At 45.9% G+C, this 14,810-nt stretch overlaps 1 protein-coding gene across 1 annotated transcript in view; it reads right to left on the reverse strand.

Annotated features, from left to right (window-relative positions):
* Positions 1-1,265: 1,265 nt before the first annotated feature.
* Positions 1,266-14,810, reverse strand: part of gpr39 (G protein-coupled receptor 39) — a 48,777-nt gene continuing 35,232 nt past the window's right edge. The window contains exon 2 of the mRNA XM_085384453.1: positions 1,266-3,403. Coding sequence (XP_085240579.1) covers positions 2,904-3,403 — 500 coding nt within the window. The 3' untranslated portion in view covers positions 1,266-2,903. The remainder of the gene's footprint in view (positions 3,404-14,810) is intronic.

Below are 14,810 nucleotides of genomic sequence, written 5' to 3' on the forward strand. Positions count from 1 at the left end.
GTCAGCCATTAAAAATAATGCCGCTTTGAGGCACGTTCTGCCCTTTTCGGACCTATTTAGTCTATCCTGAAACCTCAATTCCTCGTTGAAATTTGCATTTTTGTGCCATTGCCTCCTCTCTGTGTCTGCCTCGCTGCCTAACGATATCAGAAACAGTTGTGTTTGTTTCAGGAAGGGACCACTTCACCCAATTTGTTTATGTAGTTCTCACTGTTTCGGCCACGCCTCTGTGTTTTGTGCTCTGTAATGTTTACAGGAAAATGTTGGCACTAAAATGTGGAAAAATTGTGAGTGACAGTTCAGAGGGTGCAGTGTGTTTATCACTATAAATAAAAAGCTGTTTTTGTTGGTAATTATCTTACTGTCACAGTGATTTGGAAAAAAGGAGGACAGCACCAGCTCAGCTTTCTAGGCTGCTCCAAAAAATATCCCAAATCTAATCCAGTTGACTGTGAGATGCAGTTAAAAGCCTGCTAAACAATAAAAAAATTAATTAAATACACTGACTCTATTCACTGACTTTACTGAAATGTTGTCAACTGTGTATATACAGGGATACACAGACAGAAACATATACTTTAAGTTAATCAATGTTTTTGTTATAGTGCATATAAAATCATCACAGAGGTATTAGAGCTAAGATGAGGCTGTTCTCCTTGGGATAAAGTCAGACATGGCTGGACATTCATCTCAGGAGTCGGCAGGTAGCTGCATAGATGACTAGATAAATTTAGAAAATAAGTTTTAGGATACACACAAGCCAATTTCATAAATGTCCTTGATAAAATAGCCATTTAGACTGTAATGGAGCAGTACGATGACTGATGCGCGCACGAGAACAGACAAGAATACAGATCAAGGAAGGCTTACACTTCAGCACGCATACCTCTGCAGACGCCTGGGTGAAGCATGTGATGGTGGCAGGTAACCCAGATGCTACACAGAAAGCAGAATGATGTTATAGTTTGTTAAATGGAAATATTCAGTGTCTTTTGCATATTTGAGACACACAAATGATAAGAATTTAAATATGTATTTATGTTCTTCTGTGGTGAGCTGAATCTAACCTTTAAGCGAAAAGGCTGTATATGTCAATGAACATTTCTGAATTCATTTCACCTGCTTTGGTGCAAATCAAAGTGACAACAGGTGCACTCGAGAGGCAACGAGATGACCCCAGAAAAGGAGCAACACCTGGAAAACTGCTCCTGTGGGTTCTTCTCCAGCCCTGAGACAGAGACTTAATGCCCAAAGTGATGATGAAATCAGTCCGATTGACAGACGTGAGTTGGGTAGTATAATTTATTTAACTGAGTAATAGCACTGGGACATTTGTGTTTTTGACACTGAAAAAGGAAACAGTATTGGGATGATGTTCTTGTGTAAAAGACAGTTTTAAGATGCTAAAAGTACCGTGTAAAGGTTTCTTAGTTCAGTTAGGAACACTTTAGTCTAAAGTCACGTTAATTTATTTGTCACAATGAATTGAATTGTTCAAGTTCAAAGATTAGTTGCATAGTTACATTTATTCCAATATAAAAATGTATCTAAGATATGTACATACCTACACATTACAGAGTAAACAAATGAAATAATTAGGAGCCAGATTTAATCCTGAGTCGGCACAATTAAAGTTTCACAGTTTCTCATGTTTACGGCACAAAAACCAAAAGATTTCCCAACTTAACTCAGATTGTGAACTCCCTCTCTGTAATCGAGCTGGGTCGTGAACTCAGTTACTGCATTTTGCCAAACTACTCCAGGTCTAAACCGACTCCCCGTCAGGTCTAAGCATCAGTGAGGTTAGGAACTCTTAACAGTAGACTAACACTGAATGTGTTAGTCTACTGTTAGAGTTCACCATTAAATATAAATGTAGAAACAGTCTAGAGTTAGTACAACCAAGTTTTAAAAAAAAAAATTCTAAAAAAAAAGTCACACAAATGTTCTGATTCAACACTGCAGCAGAATTCACCTGTAAGTGCTTTATATTTAATTCAGCTGCTGGCCTTTCACTCATCTTAAACATCGATTGACTAATTAACTTACACCTCTGGTATAAAAACTACGGACTTCGCTTTTCAGGCTTCAAAGCTGGGCCCATCAAGTGTTACACCAAAGTCCAGCTATTCCAGATTAGCCAGAGACTGTGAGGTGTTGGCAAGTTAATATTAACCCCATTAGAACCCCAACATCATTGCATCAAAACACTTTTTCTAAGTTACTAATTCTAACCACTAGATTTCTATTTTTAATTTTTATTATAGATTCCAACTTTGACTACTCCCTGATTTGGGACCTCCCGCCCTTCTTGAACATAAAAGGAAAGCCTGACATGGATACAGCAGCATTAAGCGCCAGATGCAACATCAATTGAACCATATAAGGGATTAAAAAGCAGAGCTAGGCTTGTTGTGGTTTGCAAAGCAGCTTGCAGCTACTGTGCTAAAGCTAAGTACCCTAAATACTATTTCAGATTAATAGTTGATTGTGACCTTGCACTGACATCATGGCCTACCATAGCTAACAGTAGGGTTAATCAATGTTAAAATCCATTGCTATTTTACTGCATTTGCTCTTCTTGAAGGTTGGTGATCATAATGTGACTTTCAGTTTCATCTGTGGGCCAAAATATTGATAAAAAATCCCCTCTCTGGAATGCAGAACACAGACTACAGTCCTTAAACCCTCCAGTCTGTACCTTTAATTTTAACTGAAGCTCTGGGGTATTTAAGATTCTATATTATATTTTAACATTATCACTGGAGGTAAATGTCCTTTCGAGACACCCTGTGCTATGTTTTTTGTGTACTCAATAAACACAGCACAGGGTGTCTGCTCACTGAATACTTGTTACTGCATCCATGGATAAAGCAGTTTCTCCCACTGACTCGCACAACAGGCTATATTTCCGACTCTGATGGTACATTTCTATTCTTGAGCTCCAAGATTTGCTCTTCAGTCCCTATGATGGACGTCTGAGTATCCGTGCCCAGTCCCGAGTCATCTTGCGACTGAATTGTCGTAAAGGATGAAGGTGTTTCCTCTTTGGCGACGGTGGTGCGACTCGACCTATTTCGACGCAGTGACTTCAGCAGCAGGGGGCGTTGAAGGGATTGCATGGGGGCAGCCCTGAACTGCACGGTGGACTGATTTTTATGCACGATGGTAAGGTGACACCGCAGAACCTGCATGAATACGTCCCTGAACTGCCGCGAGGACAGGTTGTAGAGGAAAGGGTTGAGGACAGAGCTGAGGTAGAAGAAGGTGTCGGCCACGGGGTGGAGGATGACGTAGCTCCGGAAGTAGGTAATGGTCCAGTTGGATTTGGGCATAGCGGCCATCATAAGACGGCGAATCTGGTTGGGAAGCCAGCATACCATCAAGGATCCAACAATGAGAACTAAAGAAAAACACAAAAAGAATAAATATAAGAGAAGTGATGACTTTTTTAAAACTCTCGTGTCTGTCAATATCATATAATAATTTTAAAAAGACAGGAAACAAGACAAAACATTTAATATGCTACATGTTTGTTAAAAAGAAAATATGTTTAATCAAACTTACTCAAAGGAAGGGTGACGAGCTAAAACACCACCTTTATTCTTTAAAAAGCTATGTTCTTGATATTTTACTTTATTCATAACAGTTTTTCACCTTTATTCCCAAAAAAGTATTTCAACTTTACCCTTGAAATGTAATACCGGTATAATGTTGATAATGATAAGAAAATGAAATATCGCAATAGAATATGGGGGGAAAGCGCACGTGCAGTGCCTTTGTTTTTATACGCACATGGAGGAAAAAGCGTGCCGGCGACGGGGAATGAGAAGGGCGAAAGCGGATCGTTGAATGAAACGGATGAACCAGAATTGGTTTGTAAAAATGCTGCAACTTCAGTGGTGTGGAACTGGTTTAGCTTTCGTCCGTCAGATACACAACAAAGCACTATTTTTGGTAGAGCATGCTAGCGGGCCATCGTTATTACCGTGTTTTTCGAAAATATGGCACACTTAAAATCAATCCTTTGATTTTTCTGAAAATCAACAGTGCCCTTTATAATCCTGTGTGCCTTATGTGTGAATTCTGGTTGTGTTTACTGACCTCGAAACAATTTTATGTACACGGCGCGCGAAAATCTGTCAAATGTTTTAGTACGACTTTGCTAACCTACGAAGCCGCACGGCTTGATGGGTTGTCGGAGCATTACGGCTATCGTAGGCAGGAGCCTCGCAGAGTGATACGTACTGTGTTTTAACATAATATTACCGTATTGTGTGTGTATAACCTCTTTTTAAGTTTTGTGGATATTATACATGGTTATGCTGAGGATATGTCAGCCAGTTTCCACTGGAAATGCCACTGTCAGCAAGGAATTTGGATTTGCACTGTTAAATTTTTATATAGCTTTAATGCACATTTAAAAAAAACAGCTGCTTGTTTAAGTGAAAATACATTGATGGGTTTGTTTGTTTGTTTTTTTGCCACTAATAAAGTTGTGGAATTGTAAAGTATTTTGTCTAGTGTCAATTATATCGTCAGTTATATCGTTATCGCAAATTTTCAAATGTATATCATGATAAATATTTTTGGTCATATCGCCCTGCTCTACTTGAAATGCAATCCCAATTCCAAAAGAGCTGGTAAATGGTAAATAATAAATTCTCATAAATTCATAATTTATTCACAGCGTAACACCAATCAAAACTGAGAAAATTTAGCTGATGTTTTATCTATGCATTGCAGTTACATTACTAATTAAAATTGAATTATACATATTAGTGCATTTGTGTCAATTTATTTTAGAGGACAACTTTAATTATTCGTTATGTAGATTGGTTAAACAATTTATTTTTATATATTTATTAGTGCTGTCAAAATTATCGCGTTAATTGTTAAGATCAACGCGAAATGTTTAATGCATTAAAAAAATTTAACGCTGATTTTGTTTTTTTATTAATTTCCTGTAATCTAAGACCTTTAAATTCATGAGCACCTCTGGAGGAGGGGGCAACAGTGTGCTATGCTGGCGTTTGGCCTGACAGAAATGATTAGAAGAAGAAGAAGTGACACCATGCTACTATCTAGCTAACACTAGCTAACACACGCAAGCATGGACGAGGGCGGACTTTTGGGTGGAAAGTTTCTCTTTAAGAAGTTGCCTGATGGCTTGTTGGACAAAACGAGAGTAAGATGCACAATTTGCAACGCTGAATTCAAGTACCACAGAAGCAGTTCATCACTGGCGTATCACCTGAGAGCAAAACACCCAACTGAATCCACCTCTACGGGACCTCGCCAGTCTATGCTTCAGGAGTATGGTGCTTGTGGACGAATAACAAAAAATGTGAGAGAAAAGGTAACCAATTCCTTGGTTGTTTGGATAGCTAAAAACTGCCGACCAGTTAGCATAGTAGAAGATGATGGACTGAGAGAAGTCATTCGTGCTGCATCAGGAGATGAGTGTTACAATCTGCCCTCGAGAGGAACCATTGTGTCGAGACTGCACACTTTGTATGGGGACCAGAGGGCTCAGCAGTCCAGCAAGCTTGTGCAAGTAAGGAATGTCGCTCTCACCGGAGACCACTGGACTTCGGTGAACAACGATAATTACTTAAAATATAAAGAATAAAAAAATGTAATTGGAGCCAGGCTATTAATAAAGTAATTGAGATTAATCGCAATTAATAACAGAAAATTGTGAGATTAGTTAGTTAATTTTTTTTAATCTATTGACAGCACTAATATTTATTTAAGTTTAGAAATCTATAAAAAAATTGCTTGACACTACAAATTATATTAATTATTATGCAAACTTTTTTACAGCAAATACAATAAACTTAAATATTTCATATTATATATAATAAAAAATGAGCAAACAAAAAAAAAAAAAAAAAACCAACTGATTCCAGTTTTGACTTTTTCTCCCGCTACACCAGCGCTGATGTGGAGGTCTGAGCGGTGACACCTATTCAGTCTGACGTCACTAGCCGTGTCTGGACCTAAACTCCGCTGCAGGTCCATATATCAAATGATCGCTATGGCATTACTGAGAGTTGAAAAACTGTCTAAAGTCTTTCATCTTTAATAAAATGATCAGCATTCTGCTCTACCAGGTGTAACAATTGAGTTTAACATCCAGGCATCCATGAAAACGGAATTTATGACATTTAACGGAGTTAGAAGTTAGCAGGGAGTTGGCAAACTAGCTTCTATCTAAATACAATATAGCATGTCCTGACTGCGGGGTTTTGGAAACAAATTAAAACGTACAGCTCTGCTATCACTTCCAGCATAAATGAAGACAGAAAACTAAACAGCAGTGACGTTTGTAGGGTTACTGAAGTTGGGCTAGCTGGTATATAATGATGTGCTACGTGACTGCTAGCAACACAGCTATGTTAGCATAATATAAACAAGCTAACTTTTTTCCCACTCGATAAAAGTTAACGTGAGTGTTCTCGGTGGTCAGGAACAAATGTAATCGCATGGCAGGATGCTGTAAAAGGACCAAACTTCAGCCAGGAGAACAACTGAGATAATCCATCCACAATACGAGGTTAGTCATTCATATACTGCTGCATGGGCTGGGCTGTAGTTACATCCTAAGGTTTTAAAAACTGAGCTTAAATAAATTAGCGGTAATAAAAGCCGAGGGAGGTCAACAGTGATCACTGACTGTTTTAGGAGCTTTTTGAGATTAAATAGAAGAAAATACATAACATTAAACATGTTAACAACACAAAAGCCATATTAAACGCAGACTACTTTAGGCCCGGAAGTAGGATTCGTCACGTCATCACTTAACAATCAGATTGTTCAGGATGATGACAAACAGTCGCAAATTTGTTCACCAACCTTGTCGGTAGTAAAATATTATCTGAACCAGTGTTAGTTTGTCTTTATCTTGCGAGCTGGTTGTTTACATTAACACAGAATTATTTGACTCTATTTCTAAAGCTATAAGCTTCACATCATTTGGATCTTAATGGATCAACCTACATTTTCATGCACTGTTACGTGCCAAGAGATGTGGCTTTGCTTTTGTGTTCTATTTATCTTTCAGGTGTCAAGCCTCCACCTATTGGCCAGTTCGAAGTTGATTGGCATGTGTCTATTGGCTGGTCTGGGCCCAGTTGGCCAATCACACGCCAAGGATCACTACAAATGAGCAGCTCCCTGGCCAGCTGGTGGTTGCTGGCTTCTGCTATGACAAACATTTGCGAACAGGTGTCTTTATATTATGTGTGGTGGGAGGCTGGGCAGGTAAGCTGGGGTACCCTATACACTGATTGCAGGTGTTAAACTGTTAGACACACTAGGGTATGTGGTTGATGCCACTTTTGTATGTTTTCACTGACCTTTTGTCGAGCAGCTAGGTAGGCCTTTTGTTTTGCATTTTTGTTTTAGTTAGGCCCTGGGAGCTCTCGACCTCTTTTTGTTTTATTACTTTCTTTGATTTGGTTCAACCGCCCAGTCCTCCTCCCCCACCTTTTTTCTTATAGATTCCACTAAATCCTGCCTAATTCTTAACTGTCCTGTTGTCATCCTCCTCCATTGATTGTGGTTGTCCGGTGTTGCTGTCTCCTTCCTGCCTTTGCCACCACCATGGTGGTGCACAAATCAATCCACAGACCTAATGGGAGGTTTCCTGTTTTAAGTTACAATCCATTCACATGGCAGCAATACAATGACATTTAATAAATGTAAAAATATACAGAGAGCACATTTAAGTGAAATATCTGAATATACCACTGCAATTACTCACACTTCATCATTCATGTCTGAGTCATGCCCTGAACTCTCTGAAAGGACAAACACACCCTCGGTCTCTCTTCTGCTGTATATCCGTCTCCCTACAGTGTTTTTAATGGGGATTAAGCTGCAACCAAACAGCCTTTCTGCATTCACAAAATTATCTGATGTGAGACAAATGCTTCCTGCTGAGGAGCACAAACATAAACACATTCATGTATAACACCATGTCCAAAGACGCTGGGTGGGGGAATCATCCATCCTGATATTAAGAGATGAAAAGGGAGAATAAAAAAACTGAAAAATCAGTCTGTGTTTCTCACATGCAGACTAAGTGCACTCATTAGTGTTTGTTTATAAAGGTTCAGGTTCAGTTTAATGCTAATCTCAAGTGTCAGTGAGCTTTGATCCCTTGCAGCCTGTCTTAAGGTTTGCCAGTGATGTTAGAGACTTTATAAAGAGATGTCAATAGTTCAAAATAAAGACATCAAGGGCATTGCCTCAGAAAACCTGACAGAAATTTGGGAATTCTGGCAGCCTGAAATGCATTTTAATGGGCCTTTTGGGCTGAAGTTCCTCTGTTTTATATCCCATCTTATCTTAGACTAAAAACATGAGCGCCTGAAGCATGTGTCGTGTTTTGTTTTGTTTTTTTAAAAAAGCTGCATTAACTTATCTGTCACATTTACAAGCCAAAAAAGTGAAAGTGAATATATGTTGTTTGTTGTTTTTATAGCCTAGCCTCAATGTATGGCAATGTCAGTCTTACAGACGCCAAGGTTTAATGGACCAAATCGACAAACTAAAAGTAGTATGAAAAGACATTTTACTTCACTAAAACTTTACTTTTTTTTAAACAACAGTAACTAAAATTGCATTTTGAACTCAGAAAAGTACATTTTAATTTCAAAATGACCAAATTGGTTATTGCAACCAGCTTAGGGAGGCCCCGATGGGTGGGTCAGCCCCTTTCAAATCATGTTTATGTTTTAACATCTATAATGAACTTCTGAAAAACATGCCCATATTTTAATAATTAACACAATTAACAGAACAAAATAATCAACACAAACTGGAAATGTTTGTGTTGCATTTTTCGGTTGGGGCACACACTTCAGTTTCACTACAGCGCAGAGAACAGCTGGACAGAGTTTGTTACTTCCATTCAAACTATGACCGCAGTAATATGCTAGCGACCAAAGCTAGGGGAATGCACATTTTTCCCTAGTGACAGATGCTGACCAGGGGATCATTTAGCCATCAACCTCTCACAGCAGCTCCAGGAGTATTCACTTTTCCCTTGCAACCGGTGGTTGGTCATTGACTAGTTTTGAGGCCATGACCACCATGTTTATCAGGTCATTAAGCAGTGATCGTCTGTCAAGAACATGGGTGCATGCTAACACTGAAGTACCTATAACTGATGCTCTACGAGGCTCATTCGTAGACATAAAATGTCCACATATATATATTTACCTTCAACCTGGAATGAAACTTTACCTTCTTTGGATGTGTTTCTCTTTGTCCTTCTTACAGCTGTTACAGAGTTTTTAAAAAATAACTGACAGGGAGCTGTGGTCAGATCCCTGCTAAGCTGAATGACTGAACTGAACTTTTCGGTTGTGGCTGCTGTTGGCGATTTTATCCTGTGTTTTAAAAAATGCAGCTTGCTAATCAAATATATCCAAATATGGTCACTTCTACCTTCTACAAAAACGTTAAGGCTTCAAAATACAGAATCCAGATGTCCGCCTTTAATAAACAGTTTGCTGTCTGTTTTTGCTGACCCCATCAGATGCATGTGTCTTATTTTCCAGACACAGACACTAATTTTTCATGACGCCCTGCAGCTTCATGTCGGGTCTCGCCATGTACAAACACAGCTTCGCTGCAGGACCTGAGGCTGGTCCACCTGCCTGCTGATGTGACTTGGAGTTTGCTCTCTGTTAGGAAGGATCAACCCCAGAGCCACGCATGCTGTTGCCTAGCAGGGTCACTGGTCTCATAAAAAACAGGTTTGTTTGTGGGCAGGCTTTTAAACAACGCAAACAAGAGGTGATGAAGAAATCTGAGTGGAAAGCAGCACTCTGCATCATGTTTGTCGTCAGCCAAACACTTTGTGGTCTGCAGGGATTCCTCTCAGAACAATCATCAAGTTTGAAGAAAACAAGCTACAGACAGTATCAGCCCCCAAGTTAAATTCTTTTAATGCTTTAAGATAAAAGGAGGCAAAAGAGAGAAAACACTCACATTGTCACGGATCGCCGTGCGGCAGGCAGGAGTAGGACCCAAAACGCAGGACTCACAGGCACGAGGGAATGAACTCAAAACTCAGCTTTATTCGCTGGCAGAACAAATATACAAACTGAACTAAACTGGGAAACCACAAACTAGAGAGACACAGGGAGATCCACACACGGCATGAGGGACGACGTCACACTGAACAGAGGGAGACGCAGACAGAAATACACAGAGGGTTAACGAGGGGAGTGGGAACACACGGGGAACACAGGTGACACTGATAATCATAACGAGACAGGGCGGGGTGTACTGAACACTGACGGGAGAGGTGAAACAGGAAGTACAGAGGAGAGAGAGCACGAGTAGAACACCAACGTAACGGGCAGGGGAGACACGGAATAAACACGAAAGGGGACGAGGGCTCATAAATACATAGAGGGCACACAGGGGGAAGAGAGAGCACGGGGAGAACTTAGACATAATGGGCAGGGGAAGCATGGAATAAAACATAAGGAGAGACGAGGGCTCACAGATACACAGAGGGGCACACAGGGAGACATGAAGGGCAAGGGATCAAAACTAGAAGCCATAGAATAAATCACACACAAGTACAATAATACGAAAATCACAAAGAACTAAAAACGCTGGGTCAGGAGACCCAGGACCGTGACAGTACCCCCCCCTCAAGGGCTGGCTCCAGACAGCCCAAACACAGAAAAACAAAACCAAACAGAAAACCCAGGGCGGGCGGCGGGGGCCCAGGACGGAGGGCTCGGAACAGAAAACAAAAGAAGAGCACAGCAAACACCGGAGCCCAAGAAAATAACTCAAACACAGAGCAGTTCAGGGGGCCGGCCGTGCGCGAGGCAACGGCGGCGACGTGGGAACAGTTCAGGAGGCCGGCCGTGCGCGAGGCAACGGCGGCGACGTGGGAACAGTTCAGGAGGCCGGCCGTGCGCGAGGCAACGGCGGCGACGTGGAAACAGTTCAGGAGGCCGGCCGTGCGCGAGGCAACGGCGGCGACGTGGAAACAGTTCAGGAGGCCGGCCGTGCGCGAGGCAACGGCGGCGGCGACGATGACAGCGCTGGTCCGGGGGCCGGCCGCGCGGAAGGCAGCGGCGGCGGCTCTCCAGTGTCAGGCGTACTGGCCGAGGCCCGGTGGGCATGGGACCAGTCAAGGCGGGACCAGGCGAAGCACAGGCTGAGGAGGCTGCAGCAGACGAAGGCTCTGAGGAGGCTGCAGCAGACGAAGGCTCTGAGGAGGCTGCAGCAGACGAAGGCTCTGAGGAGGCTGCAGCAGACGAAGGCTCTGAGGAGGCTGCAGCAGACGAAGGCTCTGAGGAGGCCGCAGCAGACGAAGGCTCTGAGGAGGCCGCAGCAGACGAAGGCTCTGAGGAGGCCGGACCAGGCGAGGACGAAGGCTCTGAGGAGGCCGGACCAGGCGAGGACGAAGGCTCTGAGGAGGCCGGACCAGGCGAGGACGAAGGCTCTGAGGAGGCCGGACCAGGCGAGGACGAAGGCTCTGAGGAGGCCGGACCAGGCGAGGACGAAGGCTCTGAGGAGGCCGGACCAGGCGAGGACGAAGGCTCTGAGGAGGCCGGACCAGGCGAGGACGCAGAGGCCGAGGCCGGGCCAGGCGAGGACGCAGAGGCCGAGGCCGGGCCAGGCGAGGACGCAGAGGCCGAGGCCGGGCCAGGCGAGGACGCAGAGGCCGAGGCCGGGCCAGGCGAGGACGCAGAGGCCGAGGCCGGGCCAGGCGAGGACGCAGAGGCCGAGGCCGGGCCAGGCGAGGTTGCAGATGGCGGCTGGGCAGAGGCTGAGGCCGGGCCAGGCGAGGTTGCAGATGGCGGCTGGGCAGAGGCTGAGGCCGGGCCAGGCGAGGTTGCAGATGGCGGCTGGGCAGAGGCTGAGGCCGGGCCAGGCGAGGTTGCAGATGGCGGCTGGACAGGCTCCTCGGGCCCTCCAGCTGATGCGGCGTGAGGCTGAACGGGCCCCTCGGACCCTCCAGCGGAGACAGGAGGCTGAACGGGCCCCTCGGACCCTCCAGCGGAGACAGGAGGCTGAACGGGCCCCTCGGACCCTCCAGCGGAGACAGGAGGCTGAACGGGCCCCTCGGACCCTCCAGCGGAGACAGGAGGCTGGACGGGCCCCTCGGACCCTCCAGCGGAGACCAAAACAACGCCAACAGGCATGAAGTCCTTCGGCCGATATGAGGACAACTGGCGCTGCACTGAGCACTGACTCTGCCCAGGCAATGCGAACATGGTGCAGTTCTTAGGGGGCTGCTTAAACTTCAGGGGTCCAGAATCAGCTGGTGACTGAGACCTAGCCTCTGGGGAAGCCCTGGAGTGGCAAACTGTGCCAACGGCGGCTAAACCATGGATAGCACCCTGAGTAGAAATCCAGTTACCTCTCTGCATGGAGTGAATGAGCAAAACTGGCGACACAGGAGACTGAGCGGAGAGTGGCTGCTGGGCAGCTAACTGAGTTACTGGAGACACGGGTGAGAGCGGGAGCTGAGCTGCTGGACACACGGGGACCTGAGCTGCTGGACACACGGGGACCTGAGCTGCTGGACACACGGGGACCTGAGCTGCTGGACACACGGGGACCTGAGCTGCTGGACACACGGGGACCTGAGCTGCTAACGGTGGAGAAGTAAATGACTGCACAGGGAACTGAACTGATGTCTGTAGTAACGGTGGTGGTGAGAGTGGAGTAGGTGGTGGAGTTAATGACTTCACAGGGGAATGAACTAGAGGTAGTGACGGTTGTGGTGCTGGTGGTTGAGTGGGTGACTGTGCTAAAGGAGGCTGCACTGGGGACAGCAGGGCTGCAGGAGACTGCACTGGGGACACTGGAGACTGCACTGGGGACACTGGAGACTGCACTGGGGACACTGGAGACTGCACTGGGGACACTGGAGACTGCACTGGGGAAAGCAGAGCTGCAGGTGACTGCGCTAGAGACTGCAGTGATGGTTGTAGTGGAGGTGTGACGGGTGGAGGAGTGGCTGAAGTGGCTGCGGGTCGGGCGGCTAGTGGCTCAGCTACAGAGCATATTAATGGCAGGGCTATGGGTTGAATGACTGACTGAGTAGCAGCCTGAGTGGCTGGGTGTAGTGACGGTTGTGGTGGAAGAGAAACAGGTGGTAGTGTGGATGATGGAGCTAAGGGCGACTGAGTGGCAGACCGAACTGATGACTGAAGCGATGGTAGAGGTGAAAATGGAGCTAGCGGGGACACAGGAGACTGAGCTGCGGGTGGCGGCGAGGGAGCTAACTGAGCTGCGGGTGGCGGCGAGGGAGCTAACTGAGCTGCGGGTGGCGGCGAGGGAGCTAACTGAGCTGTGAAGGGCTGCGAGGGAGCTAACTGAGCTGTGAAGGGCTGCGAGGGAGCTAACTGAGCTGTGAAGGGCTGCGAGGGAGCTAACTGAGCTGTGAAGGGCTGCGAGGGAGCTAACTGAGCTGTGAAGGGCTGCGAGGGAGCTAACTGAGCTGTCGATAAGGCTGATGATTCCTCTACCAACTGAGCTATTGACTGGGCTAAGGATTGAAATAAGGTTTGTAGTAAGTCAGGCTGTGGATGTGACTGTGCTATGGGAAGCGAGGCTGAATGTGGTGGAGGTGGCGACTGAGCTTCGGGCCGGGCGGCTAACAGAGCTTCGGGCCGGGCGGCTAACAGAGCTTCGGGCCGGGCAGCTAACAGAGCTTGGGGCGAAAATGGTGGTGGTGGAGTTGGTGTCTGGGCTACAGGCGGCTTCTGAGCAGGAAACACAGGACACTGAGCTACAGGTGGCTGCTGAGCAGGTGACACTGGAGACTGAGCTACAGACGGTTGCTGAGCAGGGGACTGAGCTGAAAGCGGACGGGCAGCTGACTGAATAAACATAGCTCCAGAATAAACAGTTCCAGATGAAACAGTCTTAACTCCTGGGTCCGAAGGAGCATCAGAAGCACAGTCTTTTGAACCACAGTGGAAACGATCGCTCTCAAAATAAATACTGTCATTTTCTGGAACAGGAGGAACAGAAGATCTAGAGTTCATGAAGCCGACGTTAGCGGCCTTGGGGGAAACGGTACGTTTATCCCTCGACACAGAAGGCGAACGTAGGGGGACTTTGTCACTCACCCTAGGCGGTTGGTCGAGAAGAGTCCCAGGCTCCTGCTGTGAAGTGGAAACGCTGGGTGAGTCGGGCGGCACGATAATAATCCCTAACATCTTGTAGAAGGCTTGTGCAGGCGTGAGCTGATTGCTTGCAGGCTCGTAGTAATCCTCCCGGGACCGGCTGGAGCGTTTTCTGCGAGACCTGGGCGTCCGCGGAGAGGAAGCAGGTGAGTGGACCGAAGGGTAAGCAGCTAGTGAGGAGCGGCAGCACGGAGGCCCTCCAAGCACTAGCCGAGTCCCGTCAAAACGGGAGCTGCGCTTCCACGGTGAGTCCGCTGGATCCATTACTGGTGACGTCGTACTGTCACGGATCGCCGTGCGGCAGGCAGGAGTAGGACCCAAAACGCAGGACTCACAGGCACGAGGGAATGAACTCAAAACTCAGCTTTATTCGCTGGCAGAACAAATATACAAACTGAACTAAACTGGGAAACCACAAACTAGAGAGACACAGGGAGATCCACACACGGCATGAGGGACGACGTCACACTGAACAGAGGGAGACGCAGACAGAAATACACAGAGGGTTAACGAGGGGAGTGGGAACACACGGGGAACACAGGTGACACTGATAATCATAACGAGACAGGGCGGGGTGTACTGAACACTGACGGGAGAGGTGAAACAGGAAGTACAGAGGAGAGAGAG

The sequence above is a fragment of the Rhamphochromis longiceps genome, linkage group LG16, assembly GCF_057381845.1.
Source record: "Rhamphochromis longiceps isolate RC_006_pf linkage group LG16, R_longiceps_female_GT1.1, whole genome shotgun sequence".
NCBI lineage: Eukaryota > Metazoa > Chordata > Actinopteri > Cichliformes > Cichlidae > Rhamphochromis > Rhamphochromis longiceps.